Here is a 24,432-nt window from a genome sequence, read left to right on the forward strand (position 1 = left end):
GGGCCCTGCGGGCCGGTCGCCACCCAGCTCTGAAGGGACAGACATCTTGGTCCTGGCAGCGCGGAGCGCGCACAGGGCTATAGTCAGGCAAATTAATCGCTGTCCCCGTGGCTTCACTGCTATTTTTGTCTTGGCGGTGGATTGTTCCCCTTGTCGCATTTTTACAGCACTAAGTCCTGGCTTCTGTTGAGCCACGAGGAAGTTGATTTTTCTCCTCGCTGAATCTGGGGCGACTTGTGCTTAATCCTCTCGGGTTGCAGGAGTGTCGAGCGGAAGGGTGAAAAACTGCCCCCGTCCTGTTCCTGGCTGTCGTCGGTAGCAAAACGTCCACCACACGCATGTTTTGATCTTTCTGCCCAGCCCTGGTGCTACTTCTGCTATCTCCTGTGAACGTGCGTGTCATACAGCTATCACGTAGTACCCCCAGGAATAAATCTGAACTAGCGGTCTGTGCAGGTCGCTGGAAATAGTGAAGGACTTCATTTGATTGGGCAGAGTGACCATGGAGAGGTCCGTAGAGGGGAGACAAAGGCACAGGGCAGAGTCCTCAAGGGCAGCTCTGAGGCTTCAAGTACATTTGGAAACAAGTGCACGGCCTAGTCCCTAGATGCTGTTCACACGACAGGCTCCTTCCTTCCCTGCTCTTCACCAAAACCACAACTGCAGGTACCACACACGGGGGGAGCAAGCCTTGTTCTGCCTCACTTTGGCCTCTGGTAAATAATCTGAGCAGCTTACACCAGTGTTTGTAGGTGCCCAAAGCAGAACACAGTTTCCCGGGCCAGTGGTCAATCGTGAACGCGCTGTGTGTGTCTTTTCCCCACCTAGCGAATACCGCGGCCTGGTGAAGCATGCTGGAGGCTGCCACTGCGGAGCTGTCCGCTTCGAGGTTTGGGCATCAGCAGATCTGCATGTCTTTGACTGCAAGTGAGTGCCTTTTTGTTCCCAGTACTGATGATTTCAGATGCTGATTCTGCAGCCGTACAGAGCACTGAGCACCAGAGCAGGGAGGGGGCTGAGGGGCAGCACGGTGGGGATGTCTCCTGGTCACTCTTTCCTCTGAGGAGCAACTAAGGCAACGGCAAAAACTGCAGGTGTCAGGGAGAGGACAAGGTGTTGGATACCTGCAGACAGAATTGGGGGTGGAGGTAGAGAAGAGCACGCTGTGACAACAGGGAGCCTTAGCCAAGAAGGGGAGAGCCTTCAGGTGATCCAGAAATGCACGGGCCTCCCGGGAACACAGAGGAAACTTGGAGACATTCCCTGTTTTTAAAATGCACCAGAATACTGCAGCCCCAATCCGGGGTCCGCTGAATCCGTGAGAACAGTGCCGCTGACTGCGGGTCCGCACGTACAGAGGGACCTGCTGGATGCAGAGAGAAACTTCAGAGCACATCTGTTTGGAAAGCCCTAATGAGTTTTATTACACAGCCTACAACCACGACAGGGGTAATCAGAAACCTCTGTGATCCTGGGAAAGCGGTGCATCTGTATCATTGTTCCCACAGCCACACAGTGGAGGCCATAATGCTTCCATACCTCCCAGGGATGTTGTGAAGCTAAATACATCCGTATTTGTGAAAATGAGGTTGAGATTTGGACCCAGAAGGTGCTAAACAAGCGCAAAGTATGATGCTGTGTTCAGTGTTAATAACATCTCGCACGCATACAGAACATCTCACCTGGAAGCATCTTACAGGCTTGCTATTACGTATAGGAGCTGCTCTCCCTCGTTAATAAAATGCAACCACATTTGGTGTAAAGCACAGCAGCTATGTATAACCATCAGGCCCTTGGCACGACAGAGTGAAGGACATCACATCCAGAAACCTGCAGAGGCTCTGAGGGGGGCAGAGTACAAAGCCCCCACAGCATTTAGCTACTATCCCCAGACTCGCATGAAAAGTGCCAAGGGGGCTTCAGCGATCCCAAGTGCAGTTTTCTGTTCCATCCAGATGAGGTGCCCTCAAGAACGCACGGCATGATCCTCTCCTGGCTTCCTCTTGCCAAAGCTCTGCTCACATGTCAGGCCTGACAGGCTTTTCTGCTTTCACCAGACTCCCCGTTTGTTCCATTCCAGCTCAGCTATTGTTGCAGAGCCCATGTCTCACGTCTCCCAATCAATTAATCGTGGTGCATTTGGATGAAGTTGGCAACCTCTAGTCTGAAAGGTTAGATGTATGTGTCCAGGCTGCAGCATGTCCTTGATGTGTCCGGAGAACTCACTGTATGTGTGGAGAGAAAGTGGTGCCTAGCCCTTGGTGCAGATAACCTTGCTTCCCTGTAGTACTATAGTCCAGGCCACACATGTGCACACCCAGTGCACACACCAGAGGTGCAGCTTGCCCACTTCTATCACCGCAACACTGATTTTGTCCCTAGAATCCCCCCTGCCATGTGCTCCGGGCTGGCTGTGAATACTGCCTGGCAGGTCGGGAACTGCCTGCTGAAAAGTTCTTTTCCCAACTTTTACAGCTGCAGCATTTGCACCAAGAAACAGAACAGACACTTCATTGTGCCAGCCTCCCGCTTCAAGCTGCTGCAGGTAGGGAAAGCGCACGAGGGGGTGGGCCTGAGAGATGCATGCAGTAGCCAGGTGGGCATCATAAACGTGCCTGCGGCTGGCTGGTGGGGAGTACGTGGAGTTGAGGACTCCACTGGGATGCCCGGAGCCTGGCAGGGAACACCTGGGAAGTTCCACGTGGGAAAAGGGAAGTTCCACGTGGGAAAAGGGAACATGCAAGGCAGGGAAAGACCGTGCTGTGGGCAAGGGCTGCTATCCTCTGGGGTGGTACAGGGCAGGGCTTCCACACTGTTCATGCTACTAACGAGCTAAGGGCTTGTGGCAAAGCTCTGGAAGACATATCGGTCTTGGCTCAGTGAGTCTTGGCAGAGGCGCCGGCAGCGTCACTCTGAAGTGTTCATTCTGCCTCCCTCTTAGGTCAGCGTTAGCCTATTTTACCCTGATGTTTTCAATCCTGATTGCAAGCTTAACTTCTAAATCTTTATGGTTACAAGAGCATTGCCTAGCTTGGCTTCCAGCTGTCTTCAGCTCCTCACAATTAGATTTCCCTGGATTTTCCATTGCAGTTGAACAGTTTGCCACACTGCAGCACGCTGCGGGCTCAGATGAACCCAGAAAGTTGCCCACAGCTTCTTGGAACAACAGAAGTTCAGTTGTGTTTGTTGTGGGGCATTTAAAAAACAGGCCTGCGCCAACAGAGTACCGTGCCGAAGTTAAAGCCTCGGTGCCTGTTGTACTGTGAGGGGAGGAGAGAGGAAAAGGAGCAACAGCAGCACAGGAACCCTGTAACTCAAACCAAGATATTTTTAGCCTGGCTGTAATGAAGCTTCTGTTCTGGGCCTGCCATTTTGCACTTCTTAGTTACAAGCCCAATGCCCGGAGGCAGTGGGGAGTGACCTGTTCCTGCTCTCCCGGCAAACTTTTGTCCTTTCTCTGTTTACTCAGGGTGCTGATAACATAACCAGGTATACCTTCAACACACACTGCGCCCAGCACACCTTCTGCAAGACCTGTGGTGTGCAGAGCTTTTACACTCCCCGCTCTAACCCAGATGGCTATGGTAGGTAAAGGAACAGGGAGGGAAACCTGGCAAACAGCTGGCAACAAAAATGAGTGTCCAGCTGGGCTCATGCCCCCTGGGACCACAAGCACTTTGTCCAAGGCAGCACAGTGCACCTGCGCTTGACAGCTGTAGCTGGACCAAGAGCTGTGCCAGCCCTGGAATGGGCCAGCTCCCCTTCTGGGCAGTTATTTCTCCTCTTTCTGTAGGAATTGCCCCGCACTGCTTGGATGAGGGCACTGTGCACAGCACCACCGTCGAGGAGATCAATGGCAAGGAGTGGGAGAAGGCAGTGAAGGAGCACAAGACTATCAGGAGCATGTCGAAACCGTGACGCCGCTTCAGGGCGCCAAGTGTGTGCATTGGCCCAGGTGGACCAGCGCGTGATGTTAGCTCAAGCTGTCCTGTGCTGAGCTCTGAGGGAAATAAATCTTTGCTTTTTTTCCTTAAGTAAATCCCCCAGTGCTGCCTGATTTACCCCTCCATTCTCAAAGCCCATTGCTTCTGGACCCATCCCAAAGCTGGCTCCTTGGTACTTTACCTACCAAAGTTCAAATCACACCGGCCAGAACAAGATTCTTGCTTCCATTGAAAGAGTCTAATGAAGACATGTCCTAATTGTGTTACTGTCTGGTTTATACCATTCTCCTACATACAACAGTCCCTTCTCTGGGGACACTGCTCTGTTACCCTGGTCTGCCTCCGGATTTACAGTTAAACCCCATTTATAGTGACCTGATAGGCTCTAGTACAACTATATACTTATGCCCATGCTTAAGTTAACTTCCCTGGCTGTGCTCTTGTGTAAATCCACGTGCTAAGGTGCTTTGTTGTCTAAGGAAAGACCTCGCCATGTTCTTAGGTACGTATTTAAGCATGAGATCAGGGCTTGAGCACACAGTTAAGCCCTAATTTTGGTTTAATAGCTGGTGCAGTATGGAGGGGAAAGCACAATGGGAGTGATGAGCATTATTACGACTGCCTCAGGGTGACAGTCCTCCTTTGCTCTCTGCTCCAACCTCTATGTAGACTAACACACTATACACAGATGGGCGAGAACTGGCTGACCCATCACTTACCCGCTGAACTCAAAGGCAGGAGGAGCCACACCAGGCTGCTGGAACGCCGATGTCTGCAAACGTACTCCATTGCAGAACTGCCTGTCGTGCTGCCACCCTGTAGGAATAAATACTAATGCTTCACCCCATGGGCTGCTGCTCACCCCACAGCCTGGCTGGGGGCTCAAGGTGGAAGGAACCAGCACATCCATCTGTAATTGCTGATGTTTTATTTTACAAGTTTGGGATCTTAAAGTTCAGGAAGTGGCAGGCTGCCTGCACGGGGGTCCTCCATGATCCAGTAGTCCTTTGTGGTCCAATATTGCAGCCTGAGGGCTGGCAGGATCAAATCCCAAGGGAGACTATGTGCCCTTGGACATGTCATTCCTGGTGTCTGCCCTGGGGAACAGGGCAGAAGGCAAGGATTGCAGGGTGACCCTGAGCTCTAGATCCTTGAAGAACACCAGTGCTGTAACCTGAGTGACTTCTGAACTCTCACTTGTAATTACCCTCAGACTGTTCCGTGTTTCCGATCCTATTGGGTTATTGCAGTGAGAACATTCAAGAGTTGTTAGAGCCCAAGTAAAGGAGCAGAAGGAAGTACCTACAGCATGCATCTGCAGTCAAGGGGTTCTGGGCACTGTCTGCTTCCCATAGCAGGCAGAAGCAGGCGCTTTCAGTAGTGCTTGACCTGGCAGACTGCCTCTCTCCTTTGGTCCCCTCTCTGGGATCTCAGCGCTCTGGGAGGCGTGTGCGATTCTGCACTGCGTCACAGAAGGCGGAGGGAATTGATCACCATATAGCGAGAGAATACCATGTAGATGTGGCGAAACCAGAGGAGCTGGCTGCGATGACACCGCATGGCCCGCTAGAAGGAGACAAAAAGGTGAGACGGCTTTGCCAGAAACTTCCATGCCCATTCAGAGGGCAGCACCCAGGCCTTTCTGGAAAGCTGCCTATTAGATTAACAGTGGGGCCCCCACCCCGGCAGGATTTGGACTGAACTGATCATTTAAAGTGGCTTCTCCTGATCTGCAGCTGCCAGGAGGACACTGATGGTGGTGTGTGTAACACGACAGTCAGGAAGCCTGGGCCTCTGGGGAGGACAGGCTCCAGGGACCAGAAGCCCAAGTAACTAATGGTGCTTTCAAGTCTCAGAGCAGTTTCTGTACCAGGAGTGTCCTGTTGCTGCCCTCATATAGGTGACAGCTCAGCACTGGGTACCAGGACTCTCACAGCAAAGCATCCCCAGGTTTGCCCCTAAGAGAGTACAACTTGCTAGGAGTGGCCATCGTCACCCACCTGGAGCTGCAGTTGGTGACTGCGGGCTCTAGCAAGCAGTGCCCTGTATTGAGCTGAGCAGCCTGCACGATCCCATCAAGATAGAGTTATTTCATGCAGAGAAAGGCAGACTCTGTAGACCACACCTCTGCATCCAATACCTGGGTGGCTACAAGCTGCGGTGCAAGACTCACGCCCTTTGGATTCCTAAAAGCCAATCTACTGAATCATCATAAATTGCCAAAATGCAACCTGAATAATCCGAGTGCGTGAGACCCTCTTGGGCAATTCCCTCACCATCATTATGGCACGATCTAACTGGTGGGGCAGGCACAAAGCATCTCACCTTGGCTTGCTCAGACTCCTCCTTGGTTAGTATGAAGAGAACATCCCGGGACAGCAGGCAGCTAATGGGCACGTCCAGCACGGAGATGTACTTCCGCAGGAGATTCACCGACTCCAGGATGAGGACTTGGCATCCTGAGCAAAGACAAAAAAGAGCAGGATGGTTACTAGTCTGCAGGATCGCCAGGCTGGGCTTTCAGATGCTACAGGGGTCCCTGTCATAGAAGGATCGGGCTGAGCAGACCCTCAGGGCATCACATCTAGTCCAGCTCCATCTAATCCATCCCAGACAGATGCTTTTCCAGCCTGCCCCTACGAACTTCCAATAATGGCAGTTCCCCATGCCAGAGGCAGGCACCCCACTTCCAAGCCTCATCGGCCTCTCCTTTCATGCCACCTGCTCTTCCACTCAAATGCTTCCTTACTTCTTAATTGTTCTACTAGGGCTGGATGTGGACTTACGAGCTGGCAACCTGCCTGCACAGACCCACCACCTAAAGGATTTCTGAGCTGCTCTGGTTCACTCCAGGCAGGGTGCACAGGAAGGCCTTCAATGCCAAAGCAGTGTCAGATAAAACCTGCATGAGCAGCCCTTGGTGTGCTGTCCCTCCTCCTTTGCCATTCTTCGTTAGGGCAGGGAAGGCTTTCCTGGTGTGGTCTGGATGGTGTCAACTGTTACCCCAGGCTGGCAATGGCACTGTCAGATGCTTACCAGGCAGGGGGTGCCTGGAACAGGTGGGGGAGATTTTGCTGATATTTCTAAGACTCCTGTGAATTTTCCTTTCACAACTAAATTGTCCTCACTACTGAACTCAGCTCAGCTGCTGGTCCCATGAAGGGAGCGGAGCTCCTTGGGACCTGCCCTGAGATTCTTCAGTGCTTCCAAATCTGGCGTTGCTGCCATCACGCTGATTGTTTCAGGTGTTTTTCCAAGCTCGGCAGAGCTGAGAGTGGAAAACCGGAGCAGGCCGTGGGGGCTGTGGCCAGCAGGTGGAGCTCTGGGATGGTGGAAAGCAGGCTGCAAGTAAACACCAAGCCCAAGATGAGCCCTAGCCCAGAAGCTGGGAACAGGTGGCCCTGCTGCCTTGAGCTCCTAGGCTCTCCAGGTTTCCCGGCTTTGGTGTCACCCTATGTGCCCAGGTAATTCATAGTGCAAGGGCAGCAATCCAGGGGAGCACCTGCCTGCTAACGGCAACTGAGCTAGTCCTTAAAGTGAGGCCGTGGCGAGTGGACGCCTGTGCCACCTAGCCCCCTGGAACCACCAGGTGTGAGCCGGGGACACCCTGCACCACTCCCTGGCCTATGCCTGGGGGACTCCTGCCCTGCAAGAGCCAAGCTGTGGGGAGCCGGGCTGCAGGCCAGGGGGCTCAAGGCATTCTCTGAGGCAACAAGCCCCAGGCCTCATTTCAGAGGCAGGTTTAGCCTTGGCTTGTTTCACCAGGCCAATGGCCATCGCTGTGTCAGTGCCCCGCTGCTGCTCTTCAGGCTGCTACTTGCATAGGGCTGGATCCTGCTCTGGTGGCTGCCACCGGGACAGGGCTGCTGTGACAGGCAGATGCAAACATCCCCTCCATCCGCTCCCCAAAAGGCCCATGCCTCCATTCCCAAAAAGGAATTATTCGGATGTGGTTCAGTGCCAAGACTTACCCAGCACAGGATCTGCAGCCCATCCCCAGGGGGTACCCACCAGCAGGCTGCGCACTTTTTGCAGGACAAAGGGGATACGGATGGAGAACTCGCTGATCACACGAGATCCTTCAGGCAGCCACAGCCCAGCAATCTACTTGCTGGGTAGTTCCAGCTGGCAGGGCTGGGGTCATGCCCCGCTGAGCTGAATAGCAGAGGAGAGCTCTGGAACTGGAATCTCCTGCCCTGGCACCCAGCATTTCCACCATATATATATTTTGTAATTATTATTATTATTATTTTTTTCCCCCCAAAAAAAAAAATCCAGCATTTCCACCAGGCACCTGTTGGTGTCTCAGCCCTGCGCGGGACAGGGAGAGGGGCTGGGAGCAACCGCAATGTGAGGTGCCTCTTGCTTTCCAGCCAACTGTTTATGAGCCTGGCAGAGCTGCCCAAGCTGTTCTTGCAAAGCTGGGAGCAGAGGAGGGTTTAGGGTTATGGGTGCTCTGTGGAGGAAACTGCCCTCCCCGCTTCCAGCCCATCTTTATCTAAGAAACCCCAGTTCCTGCAGCAAATGCCCTGACCTCCTCCCGCCCCAGCAGCCCACATGTTCTTTGAAAGTAAAAACTCTGCCAGGGAATGTGCTGCTGGTGAGAGGTGCCAGCTCACAGTCCTGATGACCAGGCTGGGGGCAGGCACAGCCAGGCAGCCACAGCTTGTGCCCTGCAGGGCCATGCAGGAGGCTTCTGTGCCAGCTAGGTGACTGGAGTCACCAGGCACTAGCAGCAGAGGCTGCTCCGCCTGCGAGCAGTGGGTGCCAGGAAGCAGGTAGGGGCTGGAGAGTCCCTCTGGAGAGGGGAAGGGCTGGGAAAACATGCTTCCTGCTCCCAGCTGGGGTCAGAGATAGGCAACAACCACCCAGTGCTATTGAGGGATCTGCTCATAACCTCTGTGTGGGGGGCAGACTGCTGCGCCTGTGAACCCGATGCAAGTGTAGAGGAGCTGCTGGCAGTTGGAATAGCAGTGCAGGGCCTGAAGGGAGCCAGTTGGGCTTTCTCCTTCCAACAAGCACATGCAAGTGGAGCTGCTGATGCTGCTCCTGCTAGGTGCCTGTGCCTGTACCTGGGCTCTTCCAGGAGGAAGCCAGTTCCAGCCAGGAGCTGGGAGTGTGGTGTCCACGCTGGGCAGAGGCTTAGGAGGCCAGGTGGGATATGTGGGTGCTCATGGGCACATCACTGCACACAGTGCCATCTTGTCTCACAACCCGTCAGTGCCATCTTGTCTCACAACGCTGACAGGCTTCGCTGCCCAATGACACGTGGAAGGATTTTCTGTGGATCCACCAATCCCATGCACTTAGGCGGGTTCAACTTCAGACGCCCCCCCGGCTTTTAAGCGTGCTTCTCAGCTGTGCTCCTGACGTCACGCTCCTGTCACCAAGCCCCTCTGATGCATGGCCCCCGCATGCCCGCCAGATCAAATTAGAAATGCCGGGCATGTCAACGGGTCGGGGACTATATTTGGAAAGGCTCAGTGTAAGCAGCAGCGCCGGGGCTCCCCACTCCATGGGCACTTGTAGGTCATGTCAGATGTGATGTAATCAGAGGAGCGAGCATAGCTTCAGGAGTCCTTTGACACTGGGGGAGAAACAGGCACCACCTAGACGTGAGCCTGGCTCCCGGGACCAATTTTAGACATGCTTAAAACCAACCCCAAAGACCAGCGTGAAGCTCCAGCAGCGTCTGAAGCCAGCCTGTAGAGGGGGGGTGTAGAGGCCCCCGGTACAAATCTGTCTCCACAGAGCATGGCAGTAACAACCGGTGCTCGCTCATCTTGTCCACAGCACTTTGGAGCTCCCTCTGCTGCTCCAGCAAGGCCCGTTCTCCAGACGACTGTAGGAAGGCTTAGCACGAGCTGCCCCTGCCCTTTCCCCTTCTCAGTGCTGCACAAACTCAGAACCACAGGGCTGGAGGACCTCAAGGGCCATCATGGCCAGCCCTCTGCCCAGCTGCAGGATTTGCTGCTCCTAAACCACCCCAGACCCGTGCCTGTCCAGCCTCTTCCCAAACCTCTGGTGACAGAGCTTCCACTGGGTTGATAGCTGGTTCCTCCTGTTCTGGCAGCTGAGAAGCTTCTCATGACAGGTCCTGGACTCTGCTGTTCAAGCCCACTGCCTCAGGCTCTGGCCTCTAGGCCAGGGGAGAACAATCACTCTCCATCTGGACAGTCTTCCAAACATATGAAACCCCTGCGTCTCCCCTGAACCTCCATTTCTTTTAGTACCCCGGTCCTCAGTTTTTATCCTACTCCTGGAGGAGAGGTCAGTGTTAATGTTCCCATTTCACAGACAGGACAATTGAGGCATGCATAGGGACAGTGACTTACCTGTTGCCACAGAGGGCCAGTCAGAAACAGAGCAGAGGGGACACTGGTGTCTGAGTTCATGCTCACTCCATCAGACCAGCAGCAAACAGCAACCCCATGCCAGGGAGTTGCTGTTCCTCTCTGTTTTTGGCTTCTGCTGTTCCCCAGCACGGACACAGATGGTTTTTCCCTGTCCCCTGCTAACCAAATAGTGGGAGGCTGTTCCTGCAGCTGGGGGCTGGACACAGGTTTAAGACACGGCCGTCATACTTGCCCACAGCGGTAAGGGGAGCAGAGCTCGGACTGTGCTGGGACAGAGCTAGAAAGCCCCTCAGCCAAAGGGTCACCTGGTTCCACCTGTCCCTCTATCTGCATTTCTAAAGCCCTTGGCACCACTGCATCTTGTCTCAGGGCTGATGAGCAAACCAGGGGAGGCCAAAGAGTGGGGAAGGCAGGTAAAGGCAAGTGGTGAGGGACACAGCGAGAAGGGCTGAGCATGGCGTCGCGCCCCAGCTCCCCAGCCAGGCTGGCCCCAACAGCTGCAACACCCTGGTCCAGGAAGGAGTTCATGGGGAGTTGACAGAGCAGCAGGGAGCAGAGCTGCAGGTTCATTTGCATTGCAAATGGAAGGTGGATGATTCAGACAGAACATGCAAGTGAAGGGGTTGCTTAACTGGGGAGAGGGAGCCTGCTGGCACCTGGGGCAAGCACTGGGGAGACGTGGGCGACATACCTTCAGGGAGCTTCCCCTCTGAGTGCAGGTGCCTGGGAAGAAAAAGAGACAGAGGGTGAGTGCAAGGGGAGGCCTTGCAAACCTGGCTTCACATCCAGAGTGGCTTTGAGGGTCTGATGGACCACACACCCACATGCGCACACTCATACATGCTTGCACATGCACTCGCAGTGGTACTCCCTGAAATGCACTTCCAAGAGCAGACGCTGGGTGCCCTGGGCCCACTGATGCAGGGACAGAGTGGGGCTGGCTGCCCAAAAATGGCTTCTCTCCCCGTGTGCCTTCACCCTCCTCATCCTCAGCACAAGCATGTGCAGTCCAGGCCAAGGGCTCCCTGACACACAGTGTTGTGTCGGAGGAAATGCTGCAAGATGCTGCCCAACACCCGGCGTCACTGCAAGAATGTTTGCCCTCCAAGGCGCTGCTGGCGTGGCAGCAGTGCCTCCCCACCAGAGCTCCTAGGGAAGCTGGAGGCCTCTCTGGGCCATGCCTGGGGGTCTCTGCACATGTCGGTGGGCTGGATCACTGTGCACAGACAGGAGAGCTTCCACCCACTTCTCTTCCCACTGCTGGCCAGGATGCCTCCCCCATGCTTTGGGAGCTGCCCTCTTTCACTCAGGGCCACAGCCAGGGGTTTAGTGGCTGTTGCAGTGAGGGGTGTGGGAAGCACAAATGGCCCTCGCATCCCAGGCACAGTTTGGGTAATGGCAGGGCTGTACTGCCATGGTGCCTCCATCCTGGCCCAGTGCAGGGAAACCCAGAGAGCCTGGGGATGAGACCGTGGGGATGCCAAGTGCGGTGCAGCGCATGTGCAGAAGGCACATGGGGATGCTGAGCCTTGATTCTTGTCAGCTCTGGGGCTCACTTTCCTTTGTGCCTCTTTCCTCCCTGCTGTGTGGCACTTCCAAGAGCTCCAGTTCACTCCGCTGTCCTCTGGCCCCTGCTGTGGTGGGCCAGATGTGCAGGTGTCCGGTAGATGGCAGCAGGAGCAGTTGCAGAGCTGGGCTGTGCAGACCCAGACAGGGGCCAGTTTGCCAAAAAAACCCCAAAACCCAAACCCCAAGCAAGGTTACTTCACCCTGTGTAATACTGACAGAGATTGTTATCGTCCCTGCGCAGCACTGCGCACGGACAATGTGACAATTCATGTGTAAATCCAGCAGGATAAACCACACATTGTATGCAAACCGCAGTGTTCCTCCCGTCACTTTCAAAAGCCCGTCATCTCTTGTTTCTGGTTCATTTCAAGGAAAGGGATTAGCCACACAGGCATAGACAAAATAGGAAGCACTGGGTGATGAATACACAAAGCAGTTCAAAGCTGGAGTCCGGCCAGAAATGCGGGTCATGGCACAACTCAGGCGCAGCAACCAGGGGGCAGAGGCCCTGGATAGAGTCTCCCATCAGTCTTCGTCTCTTCTCCAGAGTCCAAGATCTGCAGCCCACGGGACTGACCCCATCACACAGGGGAACAGGCCTGGTAATGTTTATGCCATCCCTCTCCACCCCATGGTTAGTCTCTAAGGTAGGTAGTCTGCCCTGCCTTCTGCCTCACTTCGCACTGACGTAGCTCTCCACTCACAGCTGACGTCCCCCTCTTCAGCCACCATCTCTCCCGGACTTGGGGATGTGCAAGGGGCAGGAGGAAAAGCTTGGCCCCAGGAGCCAAGTGATGATCATTACCACTGGCCACAAGCCTCAGGGCATGGGGATACCCCTCTCGCTTTTCAGGGCCTGCCTGGAGAAGTCCCAGCGAGGAGCAGGGGCCCTGCTGGCAGGGAAGGACAGTTCAAGTTAGGAAAAGAGGCGACTTGTGTTCAGAGGCTTGATGAGCACGGCAGCTTGTCGGCAGGGTGCTCCAGCCTTGCTCTGCTCCAAGTCTTAGGAGCTATTCTTGGAGCGGGGAGTGGACGTGCAGCAGTGCAGCTGCTGTCCTTGCTGCCTCCATCCTGAGCCAGCTGCGTGGCACAGGCTGCCCTTGGGTCAGTGCAGAGTGATGGGGAAGAGGTCTGTGCCGTGGAGGAATCACTGGGGTGTTTGTTCATCCCCCCCAGCACTAGGATGGAGTGCACTGTGGTGGGAACATGCAACGCAGGCAGGGCTCTGCCTCCCCCGCACACCTGGTAATATTGACAGTACTCCCTCAAACCTGGCTTCTCCCATTGCCCATCCTATTCCCCCCAGTGGTCTCCACGGAGCAGCTCCAAGTAGAGCAGAGGTGATGGCCACTTGCTGCTGCCATTTCAGGAAGGCTGTTCTGGAGACGGGCTGTGCTGCACTCTAGGGAAAGTGTAAGTTGCAGGAAAACACGAGGAGGAGGCACTGCAGCTGGCAGCATGCCGGCACTGGAATCCACCTGCACGGTCCACTGCTGTCCTCCTCGCTCAGGTCCAATCAGGAAGAGTGCTGAGCATCTCCCCAGAGATCCAGGAGTGCTAAGGGCTTGCAGGTGCTCAGCAGCTGGCAGGACAGAACCTCAGTGTTCAGGCATTAGGTGCAATCTGAGACCTGATCTTTGGTCAGTCTCAGGAGCAACTCTCTACCGGCTCTCCTAGGCACAACTCTCTGGCAGGCGTGGAGCACCAGCATCTCGGACCAAAGCTGGCAGCAAGAAGCAAGTAAAAACCAAGTGAGGACGTCAGGATTAGGCTGTCAGGGGACTCACTGAGGGGTCCATGGGAGAGGGCAGGGCAGTCCAAGCCCCGCTGGGTGGTCTGCAGTTCTGGCAATCCTCTGCTCCATGGGAAATTGTGCAGGGACATTGAGACCTTCCCTCCGCAAGGGTCTGACTTCATGGTGTTGGTCGCTGCAGCGCACCAGGGGAATGCAGCACATGCATAAGAACATGGGCTCCACTGATCTGCCGAATTAATGGGCTGAAGAGATGCGGGAGGAGAAGGGCACCTGGTCCCCAGGGAGTCCAGAGACATCTCAGGTCAGGCTTCCAGAGCTAAACGCTCACGAGCTGAGATGCCTCCTCCCTACCTGGCTGCGCGGGCCAGGATTCCCTGGCAGGCCGAGCTCCCACAGCTCACAACCTGCAGGCCTGCCACCTTCGTGCACGCTTCGGAAGCTCCGGTTGGGTTTTGCCAGTGCCTGGAGGACCCAGTGACTCAGGGCAGTTCCAGGGCACGGACGAGAAGGCTGCTCCACTGCTCCCTGCTCTCACCCCCACAGCGCTGGGGTAGAGCGGGGACGGCCGCGGCTTCCATCAGCAACGTGACCAAACTGCTAATGCCGTGAGGAGCTGGGGGAGGACGTGCCATTCCGGGAGGTTTCTTTTCTCTGCTTAGAGAGAGCTGATCATCTGGTCACTGTTACCAGGGAAACGGCTGCTGAGGACTGACAAAGCTGGTGCCTTCTGCTCCGTTCATCTGAGCGAGGCCAGCTGGATAACGGCGGTCTCCTTCCGACTCCTCACGACTGGCATTTAACCCACCCCCACACTCTGGTGCAACCGCACGGGACAGCAAATGCTCTTTTCTCCCATGCACGTGCCCCAGACATACCCAGGATCAGGCAATGCCACTCTCCAGAGTGAGCACGCATGCACAGAGCCAGGCCAGGGGACTCAGGCACTGCCAAGCCTCATAATCACCTCCTAATCACCACACCAAGTGCCACGTGCTCTCCCTGCAAAGCCTCAAGCCCCATGCTGAGCTTGCAGCCCGTTGGGAGGAAGCTAGGGAAGTCAGAGACTTTTCCCCAAATGGAACAGACAAGACCGGCTTGGCTAATGGTGCCTTGATGCCGCTTTTTAGATGGCGTTGCTGATATAAGTTTTATGGATGCAGTTGCTATAACGACATAATGCATGGTGGTTAAATATAGCAGCGCCTGTTTTCCACTCGGTTTGCTCTGCCCTAAGCAGAGAGGGACTCCGCTTTCACGTTCTCGCTGGGCTGAGGTGGACTTCACCACACAACACAGAAACTGGGGCAGCAGCAGCAAACAGAGCGCCGGCTGGGAGGGAAGACAGTCTGTTTAAAACCAAACCGTCCTGTGACTCTCGGAGGGTGGTGAAGCAGTGGAACGGGCTGCCCAGAGTGGCAGTGCTATCTTCATCCTCGGAGGTTTTGAAGACCCGGGCAGACAAAGCCTTGGCTGGGATGATGTAGTTGGGGCTGGTCCTGCTTTGGGCAGGGAGCTGGACTAGATGTGACCTCCTGAGGTCCCTTCAACCCTCATTTTCTATGATTCTATGATTTCTATGACTCGCGCACAGCAAAATGACTGCGACCACCACCAGATCGGCGGAAAACCCCATCTTTTCAAACGGGAAAGCTCTGAGACAGAGGTTCTCTCAAGCCCTTCCCCAGTGTCACCCTGTGATTAGCAGAGATGCTTATGGAAGTGTCTCAGGACCGAGTGAGAATGCACTATGCTTCTACCGTGTAGCTCATGGGCCCTGCCACAAGCTGCGGGGACTCAAAATGACTTTTTGTCAATACTGGGATGGTCTCAGTGGCCTTTGCTCTTCTCAGTGGGACGAAATCCTCCCTAAGCACCCCTGCAGTGACTGCAGCCATAGCTCATGGGGAGGAGACAGACCGTGACAGGGTTAATCTGAATGTGGCAGGAGTATCGGTGTGTAAAAAGTCACAGCCATGCCAGGCAGCACTGCCTGCACAGGCAGCCTGCATGAGAACCCACGGGGGCACAGAGAGTGGAGGTATGCTTGTCTGTGAGGCAAGGCCAGACACAAGACAGGAAGGGAGAAAAAAAGGGCCCCAGATTTAAGCCCTCCCAACCATGGTGGAGATTCACTTTGGCCCCAGCCTGCTGCACCCTTTTCTGGCCCCGCTCCACGAACTCCCATCCTCACTGGTAACATACAGCTGCACCGTGGGCCTGCAGACCCCTCCTGCCATCACTGGCCTGGCCCTCATGGAGGGCACTCATGGGGAGCCAGAACCATGTGGACAAAACACACACTGGCCCTGACCTCCAGCCCTGATGTCTGGCATCTCCTGCCATGGGTAGTGCCCTCGCACCAAAGTCCAGAGTTGGCAGACCCATGTGCACATTGGCATACAAACCTCTTGTGGGCACACTGGAATGAATTCCTCCCGGGTATGTCTGCTCTGACCTCAGTCATGCAGCAGCAGCAATGGGTTTTGTCCCACATGCAAAATACCCCTCTTCCCCTTGTAAAAGCACCCTGATGCCCCAGAGGAATTACACACAGGGGCGGACCACCCTGCAGCTGAGTTTGGGTTCTAGCTCACAGTCCTTTAGTTACACAAGCACATTCACCCTCTTTCAAACAGCATTTCAGTGCCGCTCCCCGGGGACTGTGTGGAGCACTGTACCTTAGAGCCACGTAAAGGGAGATGTGGTTAGCGTGGCCACTCACTCCTCCAGCATCAAAGGTTACCACCTGCAAAAGAACCCACAAACAAACACACTGAGAGATGCAGAGACCCACAGCCATGCTCGCAGCTACCGTCAGACTCAGCGCTCCAGCAGTGAGTTTGGCTTTGTACAGCACCCAGAACTACGGGGCCTTGTGCAGAACCAGGGCTCTGCAGTGCCATGGGCGTAAGAAGAAATGCTGGTGCTGAGCACAGCAAAAGGCCAAACTGGAAGACAAGCAAGGTGCGCCCCCATCCAATACAGCTGATGCCTGTTTGCAGCAACATCTGAGAAGAGCAAAGCTTCTTACCAGCAACACCCCCCCGGGAACATTCTTCCTGAGCATGCATGCAGCCCACGCTCCCTAGGACAGCAGCAGGGACTTGAGAGCAGCACAGCACCAGGGTGCCAACACGCTGCTACTGACAGGGCATATCTACACATGTATTTATGCGCGCCTAAACTTAATGTGCCTTTGCTTAAGGCACATTACAAGAACGCAGGCGCACGTCTATATGTGGATGTACTAATATGCATTAAGGCGCATTAAATCTAGCCATGAATAGCTAAGTCACATTAGCGCACATACAGACATGCTAATGTGCATTAACACGATGTGTATCCATTGACGCACACCGTGTTAATGCGCATTAGTGCATCTACATGAGCACTAGTATGACTTAGCTCTTTGTGCCTAAATTTGATACCTGCTTTACGCAGGTATCAAATTTAGGCTCACATAGTCTTAAATTGCCATTTTTAAGGCACATTAAGGGTGGACACATGTAGACACGCAGCCTTAACATACCTTAAAAGTGGAGATTTTAGGCTAAGCCCGCTTAAAAGAGGCACGTGTAGACGCGCCCACAGACACATTGTGGACAAACAGCCTAGCAATGGAATTAGCTCTTCTATCCAACCAGCTGCGCACAAGATGCTGTTGGCTAGGGCAGACGCCCACAAGACAGGCTGCTTATTGCTGTTTGGGGAGGAGCTGCTTCTTCACTCAAAGGCAGCGTGTCAATGGCCTCCATCTTCTTGGTCCAACCAGCAGAAGTGACACTGAGCACATCCCAAAGGTGCCAAGGCTTCCCCAGAGCACAGCAGCAAGACTCAGCTACTCCGCTTGCCCCCTGCAATACCGCCGTCACAGGGCAGCAGGAACAGGAGGGTGCAAAAAGGGCACCCAAATGACTTGTGGGCACAGAGCTGACCCTGAGGCTCACTCTGCCCTCCTGTTGTTGGGTACTGAAAGGCTCCTGATTCCCAACTCAGATGACAACAGGGCAGCGCCCAGGCTGGGGCAGAAAAGACATGCACCTCGGCAGGTTGGCCCAATGGCCCAGGGCATGCTGCAACCTGCTGCTCCGCTCTTCCAACAGGAGAGGCCCTTTCTAAGGCAAAAGGTGCCCTGGGAGAAGGGAGATAAGAAATGATCAGAGAACACAGGCACCTGCTACAGAATCCCTCCACCCTACACATGTCCCCAGTCGGACTTCCCACTTCACCCCAGGCTGTGAATTTGAGTTGGCTAACATGTCTGACGGGAGGCCTCCTCACTGTGGCCAGATGGGAGGAGGCATTTCCTGGAAGTCTCTTTCATGCACGGTAGATTTACATTTTTCCCTGCTGCCTCTCTGGGGTCAGGCCTGTGGCTGGGAGAGATAAGAGAAGGCATCACCCAGAGCTGTGCCTTAGAGCCCAGAGAGGCAGAGCCGTGAGAGGATCTACCCTTGCCACTCAGCTCACTCAGGACTCCAGCAAAGGCTGTCCTTGTCCCTGGCTGTGAGACACCTGGTTATATGGGCTGGATGATCCAAGGTCACATCATTCCCTGGTGTGTCACCAATGGGTGGACCCAGAGATAAGACGCAGACCTTGTCCTGGAGAACTAACAGTCTGATCCCTCCGCTCCCATTCAACAGCACGTATCTTATGTCACACTGAGTCCCACTGGGCTCCCCCCCAGCATCAGGTGCTTACTCTGCACAGTGATGGTGGGTGACCCTGACCCAACGAGAGGATGTAGCAACCGGAGATACCCAGACAGGTTTGTGCTCTGAGCAGCCAACACAGAGCACCCCATGACATCCGGCCCCCGGAAGGGGATGAGGAAAAGCATCTGTGACAGGCATTAGTCATGGCAGTTATTGTGCAGCTGGAAGGGCTTCAGATACCAAGGTGATGAGGGCAAGATAAGAGCCCAGAAGTAGAATAGATAAGCTGCAAATTATTGTAGTGAAACAGGCCAGGCCACTTCCACAAGCAAAGGGCTGGGACAGGAAAATATTGTTGACATGGAAATTACTGGCTTGCTGGAGTCTCTGGAGCATTTCCTTCTTTGCACCTGTTCTGGATGGGAGCTCTTGCTGGTGGGAGCTGTTGGGTTTAAATGGGCTACAGAGTTGGTGCCTGCCTTACTCTCAAGACATCCGCCTATCAATCTGCAGCACCTTCCAGCATGCCATTCTGAGCGTGCATCTGCCTCCGTGCATGCAGCGACCTGTCTTGGAGACGTGACAGGTACAGCGGCAACCTTCACCTGCAGCATGGCTACATCTACAAGGCTGGCCTTGTATCAGCAGGCACCATGCTCAAGCTGATGTGCAGCTGTTGATGGATGGACATCACATCTATCCTACATGCAGCGTCTCTCACACTGGGTGCTGACTCCATGCCAACAGACTGCTGTGTTCATTACTGCTAACCTCATGAAAGCAGGCAGCAATCAATCATATTGAAATACATTCTTCAGGCCTCTGGGATTCATTCAATTGATAATAAATCTGACTTTCCAGTTCCTCTGTCACTAGCTGGAGAAGAGTTCACAGAGCTTTCCTGGAGGGCATTGCTTCATGCATCTAATTTAAATGCATAACCCAACCCCAACTGATGATGAAACCAAGCAAACAAGCATACACATCTTGAAACAGTCTAGGCTGAAAACAGGCTTGGCCGGGAAACATTCCTGACGTGGGAACTACTCACACTGTCAAACCCTTGGGGGTTTCCCCCTCTGCACCTGTTCTGAAACTGCTCCTGGGATTTATTTTTCTGGATGACCTTGGCATTTAGGAGCTGGGACTTTCACTGGTGGAAGCCAGCAAGGCAGCCAAGATAAACACAGAAGAAGAGATCCCTTCTGGAGGTGGGGGGGTGTGGAGGGAGGAAATCTGCTCCGTTTCCAGCAGAGGAATCTCCTAAGAGGTCTGGAGTCCATGCTTCCTCTGCATGCACAGGAGAGGGAAACTGTTTGGAGCTCTGGGTCTCCTGACTCTTCCTGGCTCCATGCAGCGCTTGAAAGCACAGCTCCCATCTTCCGTTGGAAGGAGACTTCCCAGGGGAGCAGATTCCCTGTTCCTTCCTCAGAAGTGGCCATCCCAGAAAACACTGTAGGAGCAACCTGATTTGTGGCCCCATTTCTTCCCCACATGATTCTTACAGGCCTGGTTACTCTGGAGAGGTCACTGGCAATCAGGGACCTACGCGGGCATCTCTCAGGCCCTCTACTAGGCAGATTTTTGGAAGATATTCATCTGGAAATGAACAAAACTTTGCACCCTGCATGGTTAGAGAGAAGCCATAATCAACAATAAAGGGCCTGTGGATCCAAATCAAATGGAGATCTGTGTCACGGCCCTGGCTGGCCAGGAGCTGCAGATGTCTGAGTGGGAGCCAGCTCTCCTGAAAGCCCCCAGGCCCTTCCTCCCGCCTGCCTCAAATATACAGGATAAAATGATACCCTGAGCAAAGATGGGGGCAGTGGAGGAGAAGGGACGCATCAGGGTCTCTCAGGAGACCCTTCCCTTCCTTATACAAGGAACTCTGCGGGTTGTGTCATGTCCCGGGTGTCTGGCAAAGCCACACAACACCAAACACCAAAGCCAGCACACACCAGTTTTGGGGCCTGGAGCCCAGCCCCTGGAGTCTTGGTTCCAGCTTGGATTCCAAGCCGAGCAGGAGCCTGTTTTGCAGATCTGGTCTGGACGTGGCCCAAGAGGCTGGAACCTTTCGCGAGCAGCTGAACTTGGGGGATGCCCCACCCATCCACTATGAAGAGCAGCCCAAAAGGTCCTGCTACCCTCGAACCTCCGCGCTAGCTCAGGGTCTGCCCAAACACCGTCTGGACTCCAGCTCCGCGTCCCACGCCTACTGTCTGTCACCAAGTGCTTGCCTGCGATCCTGAGCTGTAGGCATTGCATCATCTCGAGGCTGCCCGAGACCCACGCAATCCCATGTAATTTGCGCTACATGCACTAAGTACTTTCTAATCCAGGTCGAGACAGACGAGCCTTGGCTGACTCTCCCGGCACTGGCCTTTGCTTATAAATCCAGCAGGCAGGAAATCATTCCCAAAGTCTATAAATTAGTTTTGGCTTTGAGCGCACCGGCCTTTAATTTCTGTGTCTGCACTATTTAATGTAGAGCTTGGATGAAATATGTCCCTGCAGTTCTCAAAGAGATTGAATTACTCCCTGACTTCCAGGGCAGTTGGGGAAATGAGTAAGTCTGTAATGGAACAAAAACACATGGAACATGGTGCGGCTCCCTCTCCGCACGACCCCTCCTTCCAGCCACGCTGGAGCTGCAGCCTGCCTCCCTGCTGCCAACACTCGGGAAATAAAAGGGACCACTACCTACACTAGGACCATGGGGACAAGTGGGAAAGGTTTCTCCACCTGGGGTCCATCCTGAGAAGTGAAAATGCTGCATGTTCTTCAATCACAAGAGCTCCACGGAGTTAGCATATATGTCAGCCTAAGTCTTGCGGGGGCTTTTCCCTTGGTTTAAGCTAATTCCCCAAAGCTGGGATGATTGACACATGCACTCCTTTTACCCCATCAATGCAGGGCCCTCATCTTGGAAGAGCAGAGATGATCCTGGTGTAGCCAAGAGCTACTTGCAACCCGTACCAATCCAGTCCTCCAATGGAGAAGACCCCTTAACTTGCAGGGATGGACTAGGCAAATGAGCTACTTGTTTCCTTGGCTGACACGCTATTTTCGCTCCTGCTTTAGAGACGCTTCAGCAGATATCTGGGTCATGGGTATTTATTTAGGAGGTTTAAAATGCTGTATGCCTCCTTGCCAGCTTGATGCCCCCAGCTCTGGCCAAGGTGGCTTTTGTGTCGCTCGGAGAAATTCCTCTCTGGGAACATCTCCCCTACATTTCTACTGCCCCAGTTCTTCGGCTAGGAGACTATGGCAGGTCCTGAACACCACGGAGTGAGGCAGTCATGGGGGCTGCTCCATTGCTCTCATCGGTAGCAAAGGTACATACCATGCGAGCATCCTGGCACGAAGGGCACTTCTGATGTTCATGTTTCCTACTCAGGAACAACGTGCGTGATTTTCCAGCTCACGCTATGCAAGGAGCAGACTCCAGCCTCCTCTGCTCTTGAGCAGCGGGGGTTTGCTTTCCTTTCAGGTAGGGGGCCAGCCCTTCCTGCTCAGGCAGGGGGAGGTTTAGTGCTTTCAGGGTTCTCCCGGGACTTGAACAGGTTTGCTTCGCTGCCCAGGAGAGTCACAGACATGCAATCCAAGTCCCCCTGAGTTAAGAGCTTTCAGATCAAATTAAAACTCTGTCTGTTCACAGGGCCAGAACGCACAGAAAGACGCCAGGAGAGCTGCATGCCACTCCTCTGTGCTCCACAACAGATTTCATGGGACATTAGGCTCTGAATCCACAGACGGTTGGAAGTACAAGGCTGTTTCTTGTGCTCTGGGGGCTCTCAGTTCCTGTGCTACATAGGACTCAGGGTGCATACTGCAGTCTCTGGTTTCCTTTGCTGTCAGGCGTACTGCAGTGATGCTTTTGTATTTCATGTAAGACAAAAGCCAGGCTGAGCAGACAGTACCTCAAACCTGAGCCCCAGCCCTATCTTCTGGGTTCCTCAAGGATAAGGATGAGCAGCTCTGATGAGCTTGTGATTTTAAGATGTGGACAAACATTCACCTCTGCCTACGATAAGATATCTCCAAACTAGCCTATGACCCAACCTGGACCTGAACGAAGGTTTCTAGATGAGAAATCTTTCATTAACTTCCAACATCACCCTTTCCCATTCTGCTTAATGAGGCTATTTTACTCTTTTTCTGGACTTTTAGCAGTTGTTAACATGTATATTTAGAAGAGGGTTAAACTGACCTGGCTTCACCTAGCAAAGACCCATGGGAGAGCTTTGGCACCCGCAGGAGACTAGAAACAAGAATGGAGCACAAACGCTTACCACAATGTATCAGTAAATAAAACCATGGGAGGCAATGCTTTCAGGTTTCATTTCATTTCAGATGAAGGGCTCAGCCAAAGATTCACTTCCATTAACAACCCTGGGGTTTGGTTATGGTCCCACTTCCCAGGCTCAACAGAGTTTTGCCTCAAGTTTTTTTGTCTTGAGATTTGAGTTAGAAGCTGAAGTTCAGATAAAGGTGGTGACGTCTGGTTGAGGTTGGTAAAAATCCCACATAAAGGATGCCCCACAGGACCCAATTACAGCAAGAGGCAAGATCATATAGCATCTGATTCACGGTGGGGGAAGAACTCTGCCTGCTCCTGGGAGCCTCCAGCAGTTAAAAAAAAACTAAACAAAACTCTACAGAAACTGCTGTACAGGAAAGAGCGGACGTGAGATATGAGCAGCCTACTCCAGGCCAAACCCCTGTCCTGCAGAAAGTTTCACATTACCAGGTTGATGTTGTTGGTCTCTACGTGCTTCAGCACAAAGGAGGAGAGGAGCTGCATGTCCCACTCGGCAGCTGGATTGTCCGGAAGAGCCCTAGAAACAAAAGCACAGTCCGTCACCTCACCGCTGCCAGTGCCCAGACCAGGCTGAAGAAAGGCACTCTTCTTATCTTATTTGGAGATGGGAACCAAGACAACTTTGTGGACCATAGAAAACCACCCATCTACCTAAAGTGACTTCCTCAAAGTCTAACAATCCACGTGAACATGGGGGAGGAGAGGGTACACTGCAGTAAATCCACTCAAGTCAGTGGACTTATTCCAGACTGACAATGATGTAACTGAGAGCAGACTCTGATTCCCAGTTTTCAAGCATCACCCAGTGCCTAGCACTCTGCTGGGGGGGTCCTACACTGATAATAGCACAGCCGTTAGCAACGCTAGGACAGCCTAAGGCCATGGAGACCCAGAAGGATTGGTTAAGCCGTTCTTTCTCTCACTCTTCTCTTGTCCTGTGCTAGTCTGATTATTGCCTCAAGGCAGCTTAGCAGACCACCAAGGCATAGCCTTCTCACATTGACATGGGGTTTCGACTCATAACGGTCCCAGCTGTTGGCTGCAGAGAGCAGAGACTCCGCTTCCTAAGGCACCGTGTCACTTCCCAGGATGAAAGGGATGGTGACCTCTGCATCAAGGCAACACAAAAGCATCTCCTTGGCACGCTGCTCTTCACATCCCAAGGTCAAGGTCACACCGGAGCGACACAAGAGGGCTTTCTGGCAAAAAAAAACAACCACCCACACTGCTGTTAATCCTGGAGGTGTATGAGCCCTCCTGCACACTGCCTGCCAGCAGTTTCAGCTACTGCCTTGCCTAGCCCTACTCTGAGCAGGTTGAAGGGATCGATACGGCAGCAGCACCAATGGAAACCATTTTTCCATTGGCACTCAACCTTGCCCAGCGATTCGCAGCAGTGGGAACTTTTGCTAAGTCCTCTTACCAGAGAGAAGATCTTAGTCTGATGTACCTAACCCCGGGCATCCGAGTTTCATCACAGGGCAATGCCTACGTTCTGAAATCTGGCCTGTCGCAGCATCCTGCCACGCTTACCGCTACCCTGCATAAAATAAAATGCTTCTCAGCCCTGCCCTAGTGAAGAAGTGGCCCCCAGGTATCACTGACCGCATGTCATGGAGGCTTCCTGGCTCAAACCAAATCAGTTCTTAAAATGGTGATCCTATCCCAAGTGGCATGTGCTCCAAGCAAGACTTCAACAGGCTGTTTGAATGGAGTTTCAGCCTGTTCAAGCCTGGAAAACACACGAATGGGCAACCTGCTAATAGTGAAGACAGGCTAAATGGGATTACTTGGTGACCAGTTAGCGGGGAAACACCACCCTCCGTCA

The 24,432-nt window shown here is 53.7% G+C and overlaps 2 protein-coding genes across 2 annotated transcripts in view; one reads left to right on the plus strand and one right to left on the minus strand.

Moving 5' to 3' along the window:
- The window catches only part of CENPV (centromere protein V), a 4,965-nt gene extending 926 nt beyond the window's left edge, over nucleotides 1-4,039 (plus strand). Inside the window, exons 2-5 of the mRNA XM_019510959.1 lie at nucleotides 734-927; nucleotides 2,476-2,545; nucleotides 3,470-3,584; nucleotides 3,794-4,039. Coding sequence (XP_019366504.1) covers nucleotides 734-927; nucleotides 2,476-2,545; nucleotides 3,470-3,584; nucleotides 3,794-3,918 — 504 coding nt within the window. The 3' untranslated portion in view covers nucleotides 3,919-4,039. The remainder of the gene's footprint in view (nucleotides 1-733; nucleotides 928-2,475; nucleotides 2,546-3,469; nucleotides 3,585-3,793) is intronic.
- An 816-nt stretch (nucleotides 4,040-4,855) lies between these two features.
- The window catches only part of PIGL (phosphatidylinositol glycan anchor biosynthesis class L), a 66,581-nt gene continuing 47,004 nt past the window's right edge, over nucleotides 4,856-24,432 (minus strand). Inside the window, exons 3-7 of the mRNA XM_019511206.1 lie at nucleotides 23,031-23,121; nucleotides 16,304-16,371; nucleotides 10,992-11,023; nucleotides 6,270-6,403; nucleotides 4,856-5,510 (exon numbers count right to left, since the gene is read on the minus strand). Of these exons, the coding sequence (XP_019366751.1) occupies nucleotides 5,412-5,510; nucleotides 6,270-6,403; nucleotides 10,992-11,023; nucleotides 16,304-16,371; nucleotides 23,031-23,121 (424 nt within the window). The 3' untranslated portion in view covers nucleotides 4,856-5,411. The remainder of the gene's footprint in view (nucleotides 5,511-6,269; nucleotides 6,404-10,991; nucleotides 11,024-16,303; nucleotides 16,372-23,030; nucleotides 23,122-24,432) is intronic.

The sequence above is a fragment of the Gavialis gangeticus genome, unplaced genomic scaffold, assembly GCF_001723915.1.
Source record: "Gavialis gangeticus isolate Ggan-Ray unplaced genomic scaffold, GavGan_comp1, whole genome shotgun sequence".
In the NCBI taxonomy this organism is placed as follows: Eukaryota; Metazoa; Chordata; order Crocodylia; family Gavialidae; genus Gavialis; species Gavialis gangeticus.